Source organism: Neofelis nebulosa, chromosome 13 (assembly GCF_028018385.1).
Source record: "Neofelis nebulosa isolate mNeoNeb1 chromosome 13, mNeoNeb1.pri, whole genome shotgun sequence".
Lineage (NCBI taxonomy): Eukaryota > Metazoa > Chordata > Mammalia > Carnivora > Felidae > Neofelis > Neofelis nebulosa.
In genome coordinates, this window is record NC_080794.1 from 39229282 (window position 1) to 39252933 (window position 23652).

A 23652-nucleotide genomic window follows, 5' to 3' on the forward strand; every position below is an offset into this window, starting at 1 on the left:
TCTTTCCATTTATTTAGGTTGTCTTTAAGTTGTTTCAAAAGTGTTTAGTAGTTCTCAGTGTGTAAGTCATATTTTCTTGGTTAAGTTTAATCCTAAGTATTTCATTATTTTTGATGTTACTGTAAATAGAATTGTTTTATTAAGTTTATTTTTCCTTGTTTGTTTTTTTCCACAGTACTTGTTAGTTGTTTATTTATCAAGAGAAACTATTCCATAGTCCAATATTCATGTTTCATAGTTCAGGAATACAGGTCAGTGACCAACTTCCGTGGAACCAACCGAAAGAAAGTCACTTTGCTCTCTGAAAGATACCAGCCTTCATCATTTCCTCAAAATCTTTTCCGGGAATCATAATTTCTGTAGAAATCTACATAAACCTTCTTTCTGGTTTGTCCACAGCAAACTTTTAGGAAGCTGGAACCCCCAGGGTTATAATGAATGTTGCAACAATACGAAATTACACATGCTTGGCCAGAAGGCCTTGCATCTGAAGTTTTAGCAAAGCACTGGAAGTCACAGTATTTATTCTCCTCAACACCATCTTCAAACCCAAACTTAATTTTACTTTTGGATTATTCATTGCTAGTACATAAAAATACAACTGATTTGGTGGGGGACAACCATTGTTAACAAATTGTATTTTTTAATGCCCTGGAAACTACCCCTATAACTCTTTTAGGTAAACTTGTATGTCAAAGGATCAAGCAAGAATTTATAAATGTGTAAATTTGGCCTATTGTAATATAATAAGAAATGGCTCAGATCATGATCCCAGGGTCATGGGATCTAGCCCTGTGAAGGACTCTGTGCTGAGCATGGAGCCTGCTTAAAATTCTCTCTTTCCCCTGCTTGTGCTCTCTCTCTCTCTCTCTCTCTCTCTCACATTCAAATTTATTTATTTATTTTTAAATATTTATTTTTGAGAGAGAGAACACGTGCAAGCAGGGGAATGGCAGAGAGAGAGGGAGATAGAAGATAAAAAGTGGGCTCTGCGCTGACAACAGAGAGCCTGATGTAGGGCCCAAACTCATATTTATGTCTCTATATAGACTGATGTCTTGCCTATAGGCTTGTGGGTTAATTTCTGGATTCTCAATTCTTTCCCATTGATCTTTATGTCTTTCCTTTTGCCACTACCACACTGTTTTGATATTGCAGCTGATTATTGCAGAAGTAAGTTTTGAAGTAATGTGACAGAGTGTGAGCCCTCTAACTTTGTTGTTGTCTTTTAAGATTGTTTTGTCTATTTAGGGGGTGCCTGGGTAGCTCAGTTGGGGAAGAGTCCCACTTTGGTTGTGAGATCATGACCTGAGCCGAAATCAAGTCACATGCTCAACTGACTAGGCTACCCAGGAGCCGCTAAGATTTTTTATTTTTTAGGTAATCTCTACACCCAACATATGATTAGAACTCACTACCCCGAGATCACACGCTCCACTGACTGAGCCAGCCAGGCCACCCTGCATTTATTTATTAAAAATTTTTTTTTAATGTTTATTTATTTTTGAGAGACAGAGAGACCAAACATGAGCAGGGGAGGGGCAGGGAGAGAGGGAGACACAGAATCCGAAGCACCCTCCAGGCTCTGAGCTGTCAGCGCAGAGCCTGACGCAGGGCTCGAACTCACAAACCGTGAGATCATGACCTGAGCCCAAGTTGGAAGCTTAACTGACTGAGCCACCCAGGCGCCCCAGGATATTTGTTTTTAAAAGTTCATGCAAATGTGATCAGAATGGTTGTGATCTGACAGCTGTGTGCTGATACTACAGAGAGCTCAAGTCGCTTCTTTGTGTCATTAGTAGCTCATCCTAAATAAGCTGAAACTTAGTATTTTTGTTTTGAGTTTTAATTTTTAAACTTGATTTTTGACGTCAGTACTTGGAGATAAAAAGCAAGGTTTTGGATCCTAATCATAAGTGTAGAGACTTTCCTATTCTTATGTTCCAGAACATTTTTTTCCAAAATACACTTTGAAAGTATTCCTTATTATTTCACTAGACTGTGTTTAATTTACATTTCAGACCATATTTAGTTAAGTGTTTTTTATATTTGAACTGTGTAAAAATAAATTTGCTGGGAATAGTTCGGTACTAAGCAAATGAATAAATATATATTTATTAGTCTCTTACACTGTGAAAACGAGTTAACTATCAAAATTATTTGGATAGAATTTGTTTTCTGATTCTGATTTTTTAAAAAAATATCTGGCCTTGGGGCACCTGGGTGGCTTAGTCAGTTAAGTGTCCTGCTCTTGATTTCGGCTCAGGTCATGATCTCATGGTTTGGGAGTTTGATCCCCAAGTAGGTCTCTGCGCTGACAGTGTGGAGCCTGCTTGGAATTCTCTGTCTCTCTCTGCTCTTCCCTTGTGCTCTCTTTCTCTCAAAATAAATAAATAAACTTAAAAAAAGGTATCTGGGGGGTGCCTGGGTAGCTCAGTTGGTTGAGCATCCAACTTTGGCTCAGGTCATCATCTCACAGTTTGTGAGTTGGAGCCCCACGTGAGGCTGTGTGCTGACAGCTCAGAGCCTGGAGCCCACTTTGTGTCTCCCTGTCTCTCTGCCCTTCCCCTGCTCATGCTCTGTATCTCTCTCTTTCAAAAATAAGTAAACATTAAAAAGAGAAAAAGTATCTGGCCTTTTGAATAAAAAATACTTATCAATGTACCACTACTGCTAGTTAAAAAGTAAACTAGTCTAAAGGTTTATTGTTTTTAAGTTCATTTATTTATTTTGAGAGAGAGAGAGAGAGAGCAAGCAGAGGAGGGACGGAGAGGGAGGGAGAGAGAGAATCCCAAGCAGGTTCTGTGCTTTCAGCATGGAGCCCAACAAGGGACTTGGTCCCATGAACTGAGACCATGACCCAAGCCCAAATCCAGAGTTGGACACTCAACCAACTGAGCCACCCAAATGCCCTAGTACTGAAAATTTTTAAGGAATAATGTTAGTCCTTTGCTGCATCTTCCACCTCTCCCCTTGCTTTTACCCTATATCCCAAAAGTGCTATTTTTCCAAAAGAAACCATTTCTAATTCTTAGCTGTTCTTTCCTCGTATCCAATTGTTTCTAAATAATACACTAATATTGCTGTATGTGATTTTTATAAGGCTGGTTGATTGGAGAGGCAAAGAATAAATGTTCCTTTAGTGTAGGGAAAGGATACAAGAACATGATTGCATTAGGAGGGTTTCCTGAACAGAGGACACAACACTCCGTGTGGAGGGGCACATTTGATCTTCAAGTTCCTGTGGGAGGATATAACCTAATCATGTTCATGAATGATAGTGGAAAGGATTTCCTCTGGCCTTCTGAGAACTTTGCTTTTGCCATTTTTTACCAGGAATTTTTATAATTTCTTGGTGTTTAATTGTTGAAGAGTCTCTGGTTACTTATCTCATTGTTGTCCAGGTTCTAGTAACTGTTAAAAACTGCTGTACATTCCTGAATGTTTACTGTGAGAGTAGGCGAATTGAAGGTTAATTTCTCATGCATACAATCTGACTAGCAATCCCAAGCTTAGGGTCTGTTTGAGGTCTGTATTACTAGGTATTTCTTAGGTTTGTCAGTTTTTATTTATTTATTAAAAAAATTTTTAAAAATTTTATTTATTCTTAAGCACTACCCCCCACCGTAGGGCTTGAACTCATGACCGCAAGATCAAGATTCACATGCTCCATCTACCAGCGGAGTCAGCCAGGAGCTCTTTGGGGTTGCCAGTTTTAGATATGTATTGACTCCCTATTGTGATAGCTAAGGATTTAGCTCTCTTTCACCTGTTACCGTTTCCTCTTCATCTTCCCCATGTTATTAAATTATGTTAAAAGCCAATAATCATTGTGAACAAAATTGTGGACTATGGTTACTTATAAAACTTTTTGTTTTTCTTCCAGTGACTTATTATATCCTGTATTCATTTGTACCATTTTCTATACACTTACTGAAAATTTCAAACCACTGTTAAATCTGTCATATGCCTACTAACCTCTTCCCTTCTCCTCCCCCTCTGCCTCCTCATTTCTTAAAAATCAGTAAGGGGATGCCTAGGTGGCTCAGTCAGTTAAGTGTCTGACTTCAGCTCAGGTCATGATCTCATGGCTTGTGAGTTTGAGCCCCGTGTCGGGCTCTGTCTCTCTCTCTCTCAAAAAATAAATAAACATTAAAAAAAAATTTAAAAAAAATCTAAGTCTGTCAACATCTTTTTCTCTGGTGACCTCCTTTCTAGAGTTCTCCATCTTTGTGCTCAAAATGAACAGGTTGTGCTGTTAGACTTTTTTTTGTTTTTAAGTTTATTTATTTTCAGAGAGAGGGAGAAAGCGAGAATGAGCAGGGGAGGGGCAGAGAGAGAGGGAGAGAGAGAATCCCAAGTAGGTTCCACGCTGTCATGCCAGATCCTGATGTGGGGCTCAACCTCAGGAACCTTGAGATTAGCTCAGGAACCTGAGCTGAAACCAAGAGTTTCCATTTACTCAGAGTCAGGCACTCCACTGACTGAGCCATTCAGGCGTGCCCCCACCCTTTAAAACAGCAGTTTGCCTTGAACTTCCCTCTGACTTTCTCCTGTTTCAGATTTCTTGTTTCCCATACCTTATATATGCTTAGTTGGTTTTGTGTGTGTTTGTGTGTGTGTGTGTATAGCATAGCCTCAGTAGCTTCCTAAGAGAAAGAGTGCATGAGTACATGTAATTTTAATCCTTGCATATGTGTGACGATCTTTAAAAAATTTTTTCCTTTGCACCTATTGGTTGGTTAATAGGGTTTTTTTTTGTTTTTTGTTTTTTGTTTTTTGTTTTTTTTGCAAATTTGAAGGCATGTGCCATTGTCTGCCGTACATCAAATGCATCTCCTTCCTTTGTAGATCACTAGTCTTTTTCTCTGTGAAAGCTTTTAGTGTTTTTGTTGTTGTTCCTGCTGTTAGTAAATTATTATTATGTAACATTCTGTTGTGTTATGGATGTAGTCTTTTTCTCCTCTCTAAACATATTAATTAGAGATGGTTTTGTTTGTTTTATGAAGGTTTCTCTTCTGTTTCCTGCTTTATCTCTGTTTTCTGTGGATTACTCTTATTGTTTACTGTGGCCTTCACAATGGAGACTTTCTTTCAATATTAGTTGATTTTTGGCTCTCTGTTCATATTAAATGGTAAGACATTAAAAACCTCATTCCATTGATTTGTATAGGAAGAAGAAAAAATACAAAAGGATATGTTCTAAGCTCTAACAGTTGTGGGAGGGTAGGTTGGCTAGGGTAGGTACTTTTTTTTCAACATTCTGTACAGTTTAAGATTTTTATAACAATTTTGAATTGCTTTTATAATTTTTTAAAAAAGCTTTGATAAAATTATCTATTGCTATGTAACATGTTACCCCCAAACTTGGTTGCTTAAAGTAACAAACAAGTTTAGCATCTATCATGGTTTATGAGGGTCAGGAATTTGAGAGTGTGGCATAGCTGAGTCATTCTAGCTTAGGGTCTCTGGTCAAGTTGTAGTCAGTCTCTTGGCCATGGTGGCATTCATTTCAGAGCTCAACTATGGCTGGAGGATTTGATTCCCAGATGACTCATTATTGGCTGTCCTCACTTTCTTAAAACCTTTTTTTTTTTCTTAAAGTTTATTTATTTTGACAGAGAGAGAGAGAGAGAGAGTTAGTGAGTGAGCATGAGTGGAGGAGGGGGTTGGTGCAGAGAGAGAGGGAGAGAGAATATCAAGCAGGTCCCATGCTATTAGCAAGGAGCCAGTGTGGAGTCCTACCTGGGCTTGAACCCATGAACTGTGAGATTGTGACCTGAGCTGAAACCAAGAATTGGATGCTCAACCAACTGAGCCACCCAGATGGCCCTCTTAAAAGCTTTTGAACTGAGGATATCAGTTTCTCATCTCATGGACCAACACATGGTAGCTGTTTGCTCTCTTACTAGTGATTTGAGAGAGGCAATCATTTTCCCTAGATGGAAACTGTAGTCTTTTTTTATAACTTAATCTTAGAAAGTGACATGCTATCATTTTTGCCATATACTGTTGATCATACACACCAAGCCTGGTATAATGAGGGAGGGCACTACACGTGGATGTAAAAAACAGGAGGCAGGGATTACTGGTGGGGGACCAGAGTGTACACTTTGGTAGCTTCCAAGATGGCTCCCAGTGATCCCTTCCTCCTGGTATTCCATTGAGTAGTCTCATCCCAACTGTACTAGGACTGATCTATATAAGGAATGGCATACAGTAGGAGTGTTGGTATGCTACAGATTAGGTTGTAAAAGACTGTGGTTTCCATATTGAGTGTTCTCTCACTTGTTTGTACATACACCTCTTTCTTTCTTTTGGATTACTAATTCTGGGGGGGAGCTAGCTGCCATCTCTTGATATTCAGGCACCCTATGGAGTGGGAGATAAGAGGCCTCTGCTCTACAGCCTTTGAGGAACCGAGACTTGCCAGCAACCATGTACATGAGCTTAGAAGTGGATTCTCCATCCTCTGTTGAACCCTGAGTTTACTGCAGCTTTGGCTGACAGCTTGATTGTAACCTAATGAGAGACCTTGAGCCAGAATCAGTTAGCTAAGCCACTCCTGGGTTCCTGACCCTTAAAACCTGTGTGGGATAATGAGTGTTGTTTTAATCTGACAAGTTTTGGGTGAATTTGTTACATAGCTGAAGAACACTAATAAGTAAAGCAAAAAAAATTTTTTTCACACACACACACACACACACACACACACACCATACACATTCAAAACTTCATTGGAAGGTTGGTATGCATAGGTTGGGCTTGTTGCGTAATGGAACTTTATTGTGGCTTGATTATATTAAAAGCCTGTTTTTATGGGCTGACTCCTAATATTGGTATCTGGAAGTCTATTCTCTGAGTCTATTTAGTTTCTTTACAGAAAAGTCTTTGAAGCCTGGTTGCTTTATTCTTAGAGCTGGACAGGGTAAGGGGGCTAAGGTTACCATAATTAAGTAGGTGGTTTGATCTGTCCCTTCCTATTTGTCCTGTTTTGCCTGTTGTCTCTCATTTCAGAGATGCTTCTGTTTGGTTTCTTCAGACAATAAATCTCTAATTTATTTTAGGAATTGTAACTTGTCACGGTGAGATGGTAGTCAGTTTCCCTACTTTTAGCTCCATGCCTTATCCATTTCCTCTGAGACTTAGGGCTTCTGCTAGTAGCCTTGGCTTGCCTATCATAATGTAGCCTTTTTCTGTTGCAGTTGAGATTTGTTTTTCCAGCTCTGGTAAGTTCTTCATTCGCTCTTCTTTCTTATTCTTTCTTTCTTTCTTTCTTTCTTTCTTTCTTTCTTTCTTTCTTTCTTTCTTTCTTTCTTTCTCTCTCTCTCTCTCTCTCTCTCTCTCTCTCTCTCTCTCTCTCTCTCTTTCTTTCTTTCTTTCTTTCTTTCTTTCTTTCTTTCTTTCTTTCTTTCTTTCTTTCTTTCTTTCTTTCTGATTTTATTTTTTTAAGTAATCTCTATAACCAACCTGGGGCTTGAACTCACAGCCCTGAGATCGAGTTACATGCTCTATTTACTGAGCCAGCCAGGTGTCTCTCCCTCTCCTTTAAAAAAAAAAAAAAAATATTTTTTTAAGATTTTAATTTTATTTATTTATTTTTAAAGTTTATTTTGAGAGAAAAAGAGAGTACTTGTGCACAAATGGGAAAGGGGCAGAAAGAGAGGTAGAGAGGGAATCCCAAGTAGGCTCTGTGCTGTTAGTGCAGAGCTCCGACTCAGCGCTCAGACTCACGACCTGTCAGATCATGACCTGAGCCCAAATCAAGATTTGGACGCTTAACCAGTTGAGCCACCCAGCAATTGGTGGGTAAATAAATGATTATCTTACTTTTTTCTAGGTTCAAATCTTTTGTTGATTCCTGGCTTTATTTTTTAAGTATTTAATAATTTATATAATTTATGTGATGATCTTATAATTTCTCAAACAAGCAGTGTTTAGAATAAAAGAGAGGGTTTTTTTTCTTTAATTTATAATTTCCTTTGATTTTCTTGGCTCTCATTTATTTATTCTCTTCTGCTTTTTAATCTCTTACTTGAAAGGATGCTAATTTTTTTTTTTTTTTGTACTAGGTTTATAATTAAATATACATAGTATAAACCTTGCATGCAGGGTTTATAAACATTGATGGAGAGAGACAATTCAGAAAAGTATCTTTGTAAATCTGTTATATATACAGTAAACTCTTTGTATAAAGGAACTACATCATGTTTTTGCTATATGATAGTATAGCGATGGATACATGTTAGGTACTTGGGAGATAGCATCTGACTGAAAAATTTTTTTTTATGGAAAGTCCTTTTTAAAGTGGGATTTTAGGGGCCCCTGGATAGCTCAGTTGGTTGAGCATCTGCCTCTTGATTTCGGCTCATGTTATGATCCCAGGGTCATGGGATTGTGCTCTGAGTTGGGCTCCACAGCTGAGCATGGAGCCTGCTTAAGATTCTCTCTCTATATATAAAATAAAAAAATTGAATTAAATTAAAAAATAAAGTGAGATTTTAAGTGTTCAGTGTTTAAAATGTGAGAATCGATACTTTCCTTTTTTGTCTTTAGATACATATTTTTTCTTTTTTTTTTAAGTTTATTTATTTATTTTGGGGGGGAGGGTTAGGGGCAGAGAGAGAGAGAGAGAGAATCCCAAGCAGGCTCCTTGCTGTCAGCACAGAGCCCAATGTGGGGATTGATCTCACGAATTGTGAGATCATGACCTAAGTCAAAATCAAGTCTTTTGCTCAAACAACTGAGTCGCCACTGAGACGACTGGGTGCCACTCAGAACAGGTTTTTAAAGAATCAGAGCCATCATATGCTAATAGTCTTGACACACTGGACTGATGCACCACAAAGAGTGGAATGTAAAGAAGGGCCATGGAAGATCCATCTGAAAAACATTCAAGAATATATGAGAAAAAAGAATATAATAAATTTTAAGAATTGTTATCTGATAAAGATAACATTTATTCAGCATGTATTAGATGTATACGGTATCAGTTTAGTCCTCTTGGCAACTTTATGAGATAGGTATCTCATAAAGAATAAGTTAGATCTTAAGAAATTTGTTGATGTCCAAAAAACATTAATCATTGAGCAGAGATTTGAAATATAGATTTGTTTTAATTGTAACATTTGTATTATTTATTTTCTGCGAACTTACTATGGAAGTATTAATTTGAAATTAATTATATGTCCAGACTTTGGCATAAATTATGGTAGATATGTAAAGGTTTATAAACTTAGTGAAATTGTGTTTTCCTTCAATTATAGGTATAGTGTAGGTGAGAAAAAAATGTGTGTAATTTGCTCTAAAAATTGTTAATATTTAGTTTTAATTGGTACATTAGTAGATGAATAAATCCTGTATGAGAGATTGAAACACTCAACAGTTCTTCTTGACTAAGTTTTCAAAACAATACACTTCTTGTATTGACAGTTTCCAGGATAGAACAAGCATTGCCACTATTCAGAAGTGTCAGTTAGATAATTATTTGATATTTAAAAATTAAACTTCTTCTAGAATATACTAGTTTGTTTAAAGATTGTGAAAGCCAGGGGCGCCTGGGTGGCTCAGTTGGTTAAGTGGCCGACTTCGGCTCAGGTCATGATCTCACGGTCTGCGAGTTCGAGCCCCGCATCGGGCTCTGTGCTGACAGCTCAGAGCCTGGAGCCCGTTTCAGATTCTGTGTCTCCCTCTCTCTCTGCCCCTCCCCTGTTCATGCTCTCTCTATGTCTCAAAAATAAATAAACATTAAAAAAAAAAAAAAAAGATTGTGAAAGCCAGTTTTTTCCTGGAGTAAGAAAAATGTAGGATCTTTATCTAATTGAAAGAATTAAGTTAGTCAATTTTGATGTGTCCAATTTGTCAAAATATAGTAACTGAAAATACGTAGGAAAACTTGAAACAAAGTAGGCTGTTGAAAATAATCTTTTCTAGCATATTGAAGAGTTACAGTGGGTATGAGGAGAGATAAAATGTGGAATGTATAATAACTGCCAGATGAGTGTTGATCTAATTATGGAGAGTAAAGGAAGAGGTTTATACAAAACAAAGTGGAGGAATATATGACAGGTTTGTTTTGATTTTTCCTGACACTAGGTAAATACTATAGAAGTAAAGGTATGAAGAGAATTAATGTCATGGTAATCGGGAAGTAAAAATCCTCATTAGAAATGAAAATAGTTTTAAGAAAGGAAGCTAGAGTAGTTGAGGAAATATATTTTTCTTATGAATCCAAATCTATAATAATGTAATCATACAAACCTTAGGTAAGTCTTGATTAACGTAAGCATGCATGAAAGACATTACCTAATGTTTACTCCAAAAATTCTCAAAGTAATAATAGTTGGTTGTAAATTTCAGTGCTGATTATTCAATGCCAAAAATTTACAGCTGGATTATTTGTATAAATCAAGATGAATTATTTCTGTAAATAAATATATATTAGTTTGAAGTAAAACAATATTTGGAGTATCAAGTGATACTCCATATATAAGGTTAAAAGGCTATAATTGTTTTGTTTCATTATTAATTTTTAAAAAAAATTTTAAAAATGTTTATTTTTGAGAGAGAGAGAGAGGGAAACAGAATCTGAAACAGGCTCCAGCTGAAATTGCACACTTAACTGACTGAACCACCCAGGTGCCCCTATAGTTAATTCTTTATAAAGCTATTTTTCAATATTTTCTTCTCCATGTTTTAATATTATGGTTTGTATATTTAGGTCTTCAATTGACTTGAATAGATTTCTGTATATGATGTGAAGTGGGGATCCAGTTAAATTTTTTTTTTTCCTCAAGTGAAATCAAGTATTCTATCACTGTATTGTGATAGTCCCAATCTTTACCCATTGATCTGCAATGCCAATTTTTATTTGTCTATAGCTTGGTTTCTAGGTTTTCCATCCTTTTCTGCTTGTCTGTTTGTCCTTGAACTAATGCAGCTTTATTTTTATTTTGTTACAAAACTTTATAATAAATCTTGATGTTTGATAGGACAAGTCCCTACACTTTGTTCTTATTCAAGAATTTTCTTAATCTTGGCTCTTTCCTTTTGTGCATAAATTTTAGAATGAGTTTGTCAAGTACTTAAAAAATTCTTTTTGGGGTTTTTGTTTAGGATTGCATTGCATTTTTAGATTAATTTGGAAAAATGAGATCTTTACCATATAAGTTTTTCTATTTATGCATATATATTTCTATTTTTCTTCTAGCTATTTTGTATATTTTAGTAACGTGTAGTCTCTAAGTACATTAAATACAGGATTACAAAATGGTTAGGTTTTTTTTTTGTTTTGTTTAAAAAATTTTTTTTAAATTTTTTTAAATGTTTTTATTTATTTTTGAGACAGAGAGAGGACACAGAACATGAGCAAGAGAGAGAGGGAGACACAGAATCCAAAGCAGGCTCCAGGCTCTGAGCTGTCAGCACAGAGCCTGACGCGGGGCTTGAACTCACGGACTGTGAGATCATGACCTGAATTGAAGTCGGTTGCTTAACCAACTGAGCTACCCAGGTGCCCCTGTTTTGTTTTAGACTTCCACATCTTATGGTAGTGATCATTGCTAAGTTTGTTAGGTTCAAAAATTATAAAAATAATTGTGTTTGGGGAAAAACGCAAACCATGCGGAAGTGATTAAAAGAAAAATCTGGGGCAAATTATTATCTCTACAGCAATACTGTCCATTAGAATTTTCTGTGATGATGGAAATGTTGTATGTCTATACTGTTCAATATGGTAACCATTAGTCACATTTAGTTTTGAACATTTGAAGTGTGGTTAGTGCAACTGATGAATTGAATTTTAAAATTTTATTTGATTTTAACTAAGTTTTTAAAAATTTGTTGTTTTTAGTAATCTGTACACCCAACGTGGGAGTCGAGCCCACGATCCCGAGATCAAGAGTCATACTCTCTTCTGATATAGTCAGCCAGGCACCTCTAATTAATTAAATTCAAATAGTGATATGTGGTTAGTTGTTACAATATTAATGCAGCTTAGGTCTTACTGCAGTATTGTACAGTTTTCTTCTAGGTGTACATTTTTGGTGAGGTTTATCCTGGGTATCTTATTTTATTTTATTTTTATTAAAAAAATTTTTTTTTAACATTTATTTATTTTTGAGAGGGTGGGAGACACAATCCGAAGCAGGCTCCAGGCTCTAGGCTCTGAGCTGTCAGCACAGAGCCTGATGCAGGGCTCGAACTCACGGACTGTGAGATCATGACCTGAGCCGAAGTCAGATGCTTAGCCGACTGAGCCACCCGGGTGACTCCCTAGGTATTTTAAAAGTAAAGTTATTGCTATTGTGAGTAGAATATTTTTTCAGTAACATTTTTTCGATTATTGCTGGTATTTGGAAATGCTCCTGAATTTTGTGTAGTTTCTTTAACTTGGTTACCTTGTTACCTGCATTAAAAGAAAGATGGTCCTTGGCTCTTCTGATTCTCTCTTTCAGAATTCCAGATTCTTAGATTTTGGGATAAAGCAGCATTAGGGATGTTGTTGAGGGATGGTGGTGTTGAGGGATGGTGACTTGATTATGCAGTTTGGAGAAAGTTCAATAATATTTTACTGTTATAAAGGTAAGTTTAATGATTGATTAATGAAGGGGTCAAAGGAGTCAGGGATGACATTCCAACTTTTGGTTTTGGTGGTATTTACGATTGAGTTAGGGAGTATGAGAGAATGACATGTTAGAGGGAGTGGATAGATTGAGTTCAGTTTTGTTCATGCATGAGATGCATATGTGATATTCAGGTGGATTCGACTTATGTTTCTGGTGGGTAGAGAATTCATGGCTGGAGGGAAGTATAATAAATAAGCATTATACTTAATTTTACCTTGATATAATGCCATTCAATGAAGGTTAGCTGTTATTATACTATTATCAACATCATCATCATCATCATCATCACCACCAAAATTATTAAATAGGTGGTATTTAAAGCAACCAATGGGGCACCTGGCTGGCTCAGTCAAAAGAGTGTATGACTCTTGATTTGGGGGTCATGAGTTTGAGTCCCACATTGGGCATAGAGATTATATATGTATGTAGGTACATACATATGTATAAATAAAAAATAAAAAAAATAAAAGCAACCAATAGATAAGATAAGCCTTTCAGAGAAAGGGTAAAAGTGAAGGCAGCGGGTTGGAAGATAGAACACTGAATAAATGGATAATGAAGAAGAATTGATTATGGAAGGGGCTGAAGAAGAAATAGTGAGTTTTTAGCAGAACTAAAACAGGGTCTCATGAAGTACAGTGAGTTTGTATGACAGAGTGGTTAATAGTATCACACGTAAGAGAGATGCCTAGTAACAAAACCTACAAGAATTTAGTGGATTTGATAATAGGATGTCAGCAGTGACCTCAGGTAGGTAAATCACGGTGGAATGATAAGGGCCAGAAGTCAAATTGAAGAGTGTAAGAAATAAATGACAGGTGTGATGTAAAGTGGCCCAATTTTGTTGATATGGCCCAGTGGCCAAGCAGTAACATCTTCCAAGTCAAATTTTAAATTTCCTTTAATGAAAATACGTGGCTAGTCATTTTGAATAATTATCAGTAATTTTTAAAAATAAAAACATAAGTGGGGTGCCTAGGTGGCTCAGTCAGTTAAGTGTCTGACTTTGGCTCAGGTCGTGATCTCATGGCTGGTGAGTTCGAGTCCCGTGTTAGGCTCTGTGCTGGCAGCTGCTTTAGATTCTGTCTCCCTCTCTCTCTGCCCCTTGTTGCTGTACTCACTCTCTCTCTCTTTCTCTCTTTCAAAAATAACCAAACATTAAACAAAATTAAAAATAAATAAAAATAAAAACTTAAGCAAAGAAAATTTAATAATATAAAGAGTGTAGTTCTATTTAAGTGTAAATCTAGTTTCTTTTTCTTCAGCCTTCTGTAATTGAGTTTTAATCCTCATTTAGTTTACTAGTGAGAATTTAAAATGTTATTTTCATAAATCTTGTAACTTTTTGCTATTATTTTCATTCTAATCCAGTGGTTTACTTTTTAATCTGTTTCTTGGTAAGCCTCTTAAAACATTGCTGTGGTGATTAACACTTTTGGCCTCTCTTTTTCCTTTCCAACATGTTTTGATATGTTTATTTTTTAATTGCTAGGGGTAATTAAACATGTTTAAAATCTTAACCATACCCATACTATCTGATTGATTCTACCAATTCTATAAAATTTTGCATACTACTATTAGGATTCTTTGGACCATGTGGTAGTATTTATAGATTTCTTCAAATTTTACTTAATTCTTAGAAGGCAATCTTAGTTGCAGGCATTTATGGAATATTTTATTGTTATATTGCTGTGTAAGCAAGTCTTAGCTTGGTGTTACCTATTTGTGTGATATTGAGTTGGCCATTTCATTTATGACTGGGCTGTCTCTGGACTTGACAGTGTTTTTAAGGACCTTTGTAGGTCTGAAATTTATGTTATGCTTATCTTCAGGGAAAGCACATTTGAATAAACAATGTTTGTTTCAATCTTAAGGCCCTACCTGTGTTTCATTACTGTTAGTTGCACACTGCTGCTGATCTAGCATATCTTAATAGTTATCTATCATGTATTAATACATTTTATTTATGTGTTCTGATATTTAATTATAAACCTAAATAACAGTGCCATTTTCCCATTGCCCATGATGGGAATGCCATGATGGGATTTTATTCTTTTGTGCTTCCTTTAATAGCTCGGATAGGGTTGAAGGAAAGTACTCCCCCTTGTCCTCTCCTACTTCTTGCCCTCCTCCCTTCTTTCTCTCTTTTCCCTCTTCCTCCTTTCCTTCCTTCTCTCTTTTTTCCTATCCACTTGTCACCTGTTGCTGTCAATATTTATACAATACAAATATTTAAAACAAATTTATTTTAAAAATTTTACACAAGAAAAGTTTGAACTAATCTTCGGAGGCTTAAATGTTCATTCGTTGAAAAATTTAAGTGAAAACTACATCCAGAAGAATATTATGACCCCATTCTAAAGTATTATATCTATTTGTTTTTAATGTGATTTTTCTAGTTTCAAAAGTAAAACATGCTAATTATTTACATTTCGAAAAAGCACAAAGAAGAGAATAAAAATAATCTGTAATGCTATATAACATTTTGGTGTTATGTTTCCAATTCTTTTTGGGAGTATATTGCCATTTTTCCTTTTTTTTTTTTTTTTTTTTTTTAACTTAATGCTGACCTGCTCCCAGTGGTGTTATAACTTACTCATTATAAATCTAGTACTTTCTGGATAATGTTTGCTTACACTTTTCCTTAAATAATGCTTGCATTGACATCCTTGTACCCAACTGTCTGATGTCTTCTTAATGGAAATTTGTAGTTATGCAATTGTTTCAAAATGTGAACAGTTTCAACTGCTTTCCTTCTCTATTTAAGCTAGATGAATTAGTCATTTTATTGAGGTGCAAGCATTACAGGAAAGGGAAGAGAGGTGGGTATTGCATGTAAATGTGTCGGCACCTCTCATGTATTATCTTATTTGATCCACATAGCAACATGAGATAGGTAGTTTTATCCTTCTTAGAGAAATTAAATGGCTTGTCTACTTCCAAAAGCTAATTAATGGCTGAATCAGGACAGTAACACAGGTCTTAGACTTGCAATCTAATGTTCTTTCACTTAGAGGTTCTCTGCAGAAGCTAGAGGCAGGATAGTCTGTGCTTTCCTGTATTGTCTCCACCTTCCTTATCTTCTGATAGGAGTAGGCACTTGTCTTTATCCTCTGGCAAATTCAGACAGAAAAAAGGTTGAGAACTACCAGTATACCATTTTGCTGTCTCTGACTTTCTAGGGACCATGTTTATGTTTGAATTTAAGAAATGAATATAAAAACAGAACATCTATCTAATCATGTCTTTTGGAAACAAAATCCAACTAAAAAATAGGCTGTACTTAGTATCATTTTAGGAAAGACATGGTAGAAAGTAGAGGTATGTACATTTTAGTGAGAACTAGCTCCATTTCATTAGTAGGGGTTTACCTTTATATTTATAATTTATACTTTGCCTACTTTCAAAATGAATGGGAGGCATTTGTTAGTTAACACATAATTTTTACAATTATAGGTTTGTACTATTTTTTTGTGTACATTTTAAAGGTGTTTTGGAAAGTTTTTGTTTCCTTAAAAGTAACCATCTATATAGAGTTTGGTTGTAGTTTATGAGCTTTGGAAATATATTTAAATTGCGTGGAGGAACAAATAATCTTTCTCTATTAGTGCCTTTTTTCTAATTTGCAAATTAAATCAGTGTTCCATTTTAAAAATTAGAATAATTTTCAACATAATTATATATGTGTGTATATATATATATTTAATGTTTATTTATTTTTGAGAGAGAGGGAGAGAGACAGACAGAGTGCAAGTGATGGAGGAGCAGAGAGAGAGACACAGAATCCGAAGCAGGCTCCAGGCTCTGAGCTGTCAGCACAGAGCCCGATGTGGGGCTCGAACTTAGGAACCATGAAATCATGACCTGAGTCGAAGTTGGTTGCTTAACCAACTAAGCCACCCAGGCGCCACATAAAATTAGAATAATTTTCTTTTGGACGGGTAGATAATTAATAACAATAGGTTATTCTGGTGACTTTTCATATAGTTTATTAACCTAACTAAAATTAGGTAAAGTGAGTATAAGGGAGAGTTCTATGAAAAATGCAGATCTAGATGGAAGTTTATGAATATACACATCAGTATATTTATGGACATATGTAAATAAATAAACACATACATAGGCATATGTGTAGTAAAGAATTTGGCCTTGTCCAAAGAGATGTCTGACCTTTGGCCCCAGCTTCTGAGAGGTAATCTACATCATACCTGATAGAAGTGTCATTTTGTTTAGGACAGGGCTGGCCACACCCCACAGAGTGACCAGTTACGTGATTTAGGGTTAAACTTTGGGTCATATGATATCAGTTGACCTGAAGACTGAGTTAACCATTGAGGCAGTCAGTTGATCAATCATGCCTATGTAGTGAAGCCCCAATAAAAAATATGGATATTGAAGCTTGGGTGAGCTTCCCTTGTTGGCAGTACTGCATACCTTATAGTCACATATCAACAATGGTCTATATGGTCAACATACTGATGTCAGGACAGACTTTCCATTTGGAACCCTCCCAGACACTGCTCTATATGTCTTTTCCCTTGGACTTTGACCTGTATCCTTTTCTTATAATCCATAACTGTGAGTGTAATAGTTTTCAGGGTGTTCTGTGAATCCTTCTAGTGAATCATTGAGCCAGAGGGTGGTTTTGGGAACTTCTAGAACTTGCAGTTGGTGTCAGAAGTGATGATAGCCTTTTTTTTTTTTTTTTTAATATTTAATTATTTTGAGAGAGTGAAAGCAGGGGAGGGACAGAGAAGATCCCATGCAGGCTCCATGCTCAGTGTGGAGACCTCCACAGGGCTTGATCTCATGACTATGAGATCATGACCTGAGCCAAAATCAAGAGTTGATTGCTCAACTGACTGAACCACCTGGGAACCCCAGAAGTGAGGATGATCTTGGGTACTGTTTCCTCAAACCTTGCATTTTGGCTAACTCTAAAATGCAGTGTGTAAGAGTCAAGGAAGAGATAAGGAAGAGAAAATTGAATTAAAAAAAACCTAGCCTGGGTGGCTCTCTTGTTTAAGCATCTGACTTTTGATTTTGGCTTAGGTCATGATCTCACAGTCATGAGATCGAGCCCCATGCTGGGCTCCATGCTGAAGCTGAAAAATTAAGGCTTTTGAGATATGATAAAAGTTACCTGGTTTGGGGCAGAAGGAAATCAGATGAGAGAAAGAAATGATACGGGAAGAGTAACTACTTTGAAGTTTGTTTGGAATTAGAGAACTCATTTGCTTGGAGAATAGTTCAAAATGAATCTTGTACATTTATTCTTGAGGATCTGGAGATGTACTCAGTCCATTGAGAGAGTAAAATTTTGTTTGCTGATTTAATCAAAATCAGGTCTATCCTTCCTTGCCTGCTTCTTGCCTATTTGGACTCCCATTTTTTTTTTTTTTTTTTTCTGGCCTCCACCATTTCCTTTAAATTCTTATCCTGAGACTTTAGAAGAGAAGGTTTTGTTGTTTTGTTTTGTTTTTTAATAGGAAAGGAACAGAGAAGAGAGATGAAATGGGGAAGGAAGAGAAAACAGATAAAAGCTCTCCCTTTTTTTGACTCTCTTAGGAAGGAGACTTTCTACTGTTTTGTTTGAACACTGTACATAGCTTTATCATAACCTTATCACACCACATTTATTTTTATTCTTACTCATTTACTGCATTGTGAGGTCCTTAAGTGCAAAAAATATTTGTTATTCTCTATCACTAGCCAGCTGGAGAAGGAAAATAACATTAATTGATTTGCTATTATCTATGTACAAAACACTTTGTTGAGACATAGATATCATCAAATCCACTAGTTTCAAACTTTTTAACTTTCATAAAAATGTTTTAATAAACATTAATAAGTTTCCTTACTCATTAAGTTAATATTTATGATTTATAATGCTAAATAAAACTGATAAATCACTCTTAGTGGACTCTAAATACCGTACGGCTTTGATACCTACCATAATCCATTTATTTAAAAAAATTTTTTTACCATCATTCATTTATAAAAAGACACAAACAAGCTCTTTTATTTTTTTTTTTAAACATTTATTCAGCTTTTGAGAGACAGAAAGAGACAGAGAGTGAGTGGGAGAGGGGCACAGGAAGAGGGAGACACAGAATCCAAAGCAGGCTCCTCTGAGCTGTCAGCACAGAGCCTGATGTGGGGCTCAAACTCACAAACTGTGACATCATGACCTGAGGTGAAGTTGGCCACTTAACAGACTGAGCCACCCAGGTGCCCCCAAACTGTTTTCTTAACATTGAAAAATTTTATATTCCTTTCTCTATTTAAATTTATATTTGTATTATACTTTTTCCTGCCAGATTTTATCCTTATGTAATGTATTTTTGTGCATGAATTATATTTTTATGTAATATGCATATATTAGGAAGGTAATACATTTTTATACATTAAAGTCTTTTGTGCATATTAATCATCCTATCAGGTCTCTGCCACAAATATATGCCTGTAAATTGAATTTAAAGATATCTCCTAGGGGGCTCCTGAGTGATTGAATTGGTTAAGCATCCTACTCTTGATTTCTGCTCAGGTTGTGATCTTGCCATTTATGAGATGGAACCCTGTGTTGGTCTCCATGCTGACATTGTGGAGCCTGCTTGGGAGTACCTCTCTCCTTCTCTCTATGCCCCTCTCCTGCTCACGTGCATGTGTACACTCCTTCTCAAAAAAGAAATTAAAAAACTTAAAAAAAAATCTATTCATTAAATTGTAATTAACATATAGTTAGTAAAATAACGTAAATATATTAAAATGTTGAGTAATTATTAAACAAGAAAAAATCTTATTGGAAATGCATCTTTTAATGAGGTGGATGAAGCTAATCTAATTTTTTTCTTTTAGTTCAGCATTTCTTGGATAAATAATGCTCATTGCTGCAGTTAGACAATGTTCAGCATCAATTTTATTTTCCTTTTTTCTTTTAGAGATGTGAAGAGGTTCAGGATAGGCCCTCCTCAGAATGTGCCACTTTGGCATGTGGATTATTTTGAGCTGAAGACACTTAAAACCCTGTGGGCTCAAGAGGAAGTAGTTTCCTTCTCTAACCACATGGAAGAATCTACACTGAGAGTCTTTCCAAGAATAAGGGTTATTAACAGAGATAAATTTTATCTAAGTGACCCATCTATATGGTAGGGCACACATCTAATTACCAAACATCTCTTATCACCCTTTGAAGTACATTCCTTTCCTTAAAATCCCAGACCCTTACTCCCTCTCCTTAGTTCAGAATGACAGGTATACCTCATTTTGTCTGACTGACTTTGGAATTTCCATGTCTGTGTGGATTCCCCGTACATATACCTATTAAAGTTGATATTCTCCTGTTAATCTGTCAATTTGATTCTTAGTCTGGCTAGAAGGACCTTCAAGGGCACACAGGTTCTTGCTCCCTGAGAAGGGAATGAGGAATTTTTGCTTCCTGAAAGGTAGAAGTGCTGAGAAATGTGTTCACATAATTAATTGGATGGAAGTAGACAGAGCTTTGTTTCACCAGCATCACTTAATTGTTTGAGCATCTCTGTCATCAAATGGTCTATCATCAAAAATTATTTTTATTTGTCTATCAGCTGATAATTTGATTAGGTCCTTCAGTTTTTTTGAAAGCAAAGAATTAGAAACCACCTGACTTCCAGTTATTAGAGTCACTAGAGACATGCAGTTCTGGGAAATGCACCAAAAAAGACTTTAGTACGTCTTCTTAAATAGCTAGTAATCATATCTATTAGTGTTTTACTTATAGGTGTATGTTTACCTAAATAGTTTAGGACATGCTGGGGAAAGTTAAATATTGTTAATTTCAATATACCTATGTCAAAAGGATTTAAAAAAATTTTTTTAATGTTTATTTATTTTTGAAGGAGAGAGAGTGTGAGTGGGGGGGGGGGCGGGCAGAGAGAGGGGGAGACACAGAATCTGAAGCAGGTTCCAGGCTCTGAGCTGTCAGCACAGAGCCTGACGTGGGGCTCGAACCCACAAATCGCAAGGTCATGACCTGAGCCGAAGTCGGATGCTCAACCGACTGAGACACCTAGGTGCCCCAAAGGATTTTTTTTTTTAATAGAATGTTTTTATTGAGTGCTTTAAACATGTTTTAGTCAAAATCATTCATTCAGTTGAAGGCCACTGTCTGCTGTGGAACGATTGGTAAAACTGTTCTTCATTGTCAAACAAATCAGATTTGCTTTCATGATAGAAAAAGTCTGGCTTCAGTTTTCAGTTCAAATAAATGATATGATTTTTGTTTCTGTGACAACCATGTTCTGATAGTTAATCCTCAGTAGATAAATGGAAGGCAAGGAACCTTGTTTAAAATTATTGCTTGGAAGAAGTAAGTTGACTCTTGGTTGTTTTTTTTTTTTAATTTATTTTAATGTTTATTTATTCGTGTATGTGTGTGTGTGTGTGTGTGTGAGAGAGAGAGAGAGAGAGAGAGAGAGAGAGAGCGAGCACGGGGTGTGGGGGGAATGAGTGGGGGAGGGGCAGAGCGAAAGAAAGACACAGAATCCGAAGGAGGCTCCAGGCTCCAAGCTGTCAGCACAGAGCCCAATGCAGGGCTCGAACCCACAAGTCGTGAGATCATGACCTGAGCCTAAGTTGGATGCTTAACTGACTGAGCCACCCAGGCGCCCGAAAAGATAAACTTTTTAAAGAAAACTGTAATCAACTTGTGTCCTATTCTATAATATACCTGAAAATAGAACATCCTACGACAGATAGTTCCCCGTTGATAATTTGTGGCTTCATTCTTTACAGAAATAATGTATAAAACAGGAATTCCTGTGGGCAGTTTATGGTACTTTACTTACAGAGGCTTTGAAGATAAAAATATTATGAACCATTTCTTGTTTAGCACTTCAGAGGTTTTTATACCCCAGCCAATGTAGTACAGTTCTATTTAGGATGTGTGAGAGGTTTGCCATTCTTTTCATAAAGTGGGTAAAGGGACTTGTGAAAGGGGAGGCAAGAAAGGAGACTCTACATGCATGACCTTTCCATTTAAACCCCTGACCCATTGTCAGGCAGCTTAGTTTTAGGAAAGAATTGAATGCAAGTGGGAATTGAAGACCTGGGAATTGCCATCCAATGTTTATTTTTTTCTGTATACTCCTCAGAAACAGTTACCTTTAGCAATACAAATTATATGGTAATTTGAAAGATAAATGTTCTAATATTTATCGCAACTTCTGTTTTATAGACAGGGAAAGTGAGACTTAAAGAAATGAAATGATTGCCTATGGTCATTAAGCTAATAAATAACAACTTATTTTTCCTCCTGTGTCATGCCACCTAGGACATAGTCTGGTGCATAGATGTTTACTGTATATTTAATGAATGAATAACTGCTTATTGTTTTGTGAACTTCTAAATACTTATTGTAGCAATTTCTTGAATTTTGAACTACTAGAGGCATGTAACATTGCAGATTATTCACTACAGAAGAATATTGAAGATACCTTGTGTTGTCAAAGGTCAGGTTGATCCTACTTCAGTTCTTTGGATGGTGTCTGTGGCAGTGACTAATAGAACAACAAAGAACTTAGGTATTTTTCAATGTTTTATCAATGAAGACAGAGGACTGTAACAGTGTAGTAGTGCTTATTTGATAGGAGTTAACTCATTGTATGTTGATACCACAGTCAGATGTCCATGAGGCAAAGGTACTTATATGTTTATATGGTGTATTTTTTTGTTTCTGTGTTACAGGTATTCTCTTAAACCAAATGACCAAATCTTGGCTGAAGACAAACACAAGGAATTGTAAGTACATTAAACCCTAGGTGGTACATAGTTTATTCCTCTATGGAGGTGTATGTAAACAATCTGAGTTTTCAAATGATATAAAATGTAAAGATGTAATTAACACTATTACCTTAATACTAGTAAGATTAGGATAATTTACATTACATAAGATTAACATAGGAAATAATTGTTTCTGCATGCGTGTTAAAACATGTAGTATTGCATCATCTAGACTAAGGGCATATTGGGAAATATATAATTTCATTTTCTTTCCCCAGATAAAATATTAAAGTGTTAATTTTACTCAATTGACTTCCCCAACCTCATTATTAAGATGACAAAATGTAATTTTGTTTCTTTTGTTTCTTTATGAAAAGGTAAATGGCTAGTATTGATTGGCATAAGGAAAAACACTTTAAAGTTTGGTATATGAACAAAATTTTGTTCCTTTTTAAAATTTTAATGTTCTTAGGGTTCTTTCAGGTAAAAATAACTTGAACATATGATTCTGGGATATCTCCATTGCTATTTTTCTGCTCTGTTATAGTATAGTATAGTATAGCATAGCATAGCATAGCATAGCATAGCATAGCATAGCATAGCATAGTTCCTCACAGGAACTTTGAGGTTTTTAGTTAAAAATGATAGGTTTGGGAATTTTAAAATTTCATCTTAATTTTTTTAGTGTCATTGTCCAAAGGAGACAGCTATAAAATAATTTATATGTTTCTATTTTCTACTTAGTCTACTTTATTTTTCCCATTGTACCATAAGAAAGTTCTGATAGCCTTAATTATTATGCAAACACTTAATGTCAAATAATACTGTGGAATTAAAAATTCGAGGAATCTGTGGCTGGCTATACACCTTCAGGTCAGACTACACTTATTCCAGATATCCTTATTAAGGTTCTATCCTTTAATAAATATACTCATGAATTTTACAAACTTCCGTCAGGATTTTCCTGATGTTTGACACTCCCTAATGTTAAAGATATTTTAACTTCTAACTCAGGTCCCTTATGGTTTAATTTAATGCAATCTTCAATTTGTATATATCTGTATGAAGAATAATTTTTTGTAGATAGAGTCCTTCAAGACTATTATTTTTAGACTCAGCATCAGGAATATAGTCATTGATACTGTAATAGCATTATGTGGTGACAGATGGTGGTTACACTTGTGAGCATAGCATAGCATGTAGAGATACCATAGCTATACTATGTCGTATAGCTGAAACTAATGTGAAGCTTTGTGTCACCTATATG

The 23652-nt window shown here is 35.8% G+C and overlaps 1 protein-coding gene across 6 annotated transcripts in view; it reads left to right on the top strand.

Annotated features, from left to right (window-relative positions):
• The window catches only part of ADK (adenosine kinase), a 521335-nt gene that overhangs the window by 45076 nt on the left and 452607 nt on the right, over positions 1-23652 (top strand). For 4 of the 6 annotated variants that reach the window (XM_058698391.1, XM_058698394.1, XM_058698392.1 and 1 more), the window contains one exon: positions 22350-22403. The exons of 1 other annotated variant lie outside the window; for it this stretch is intronic. In XM_058698391.1, the coding sequence (XP_058554374.1) occupies positions 22350-22403 (54 nt within the window). Of the gene's footprint in view, positions 1-417; positions 519-22349; positions 22404-23652 lie in introns of those variants that run through there. One more of the 6 variants, XM_058698393.1, reaches the window with a different exon arrangement.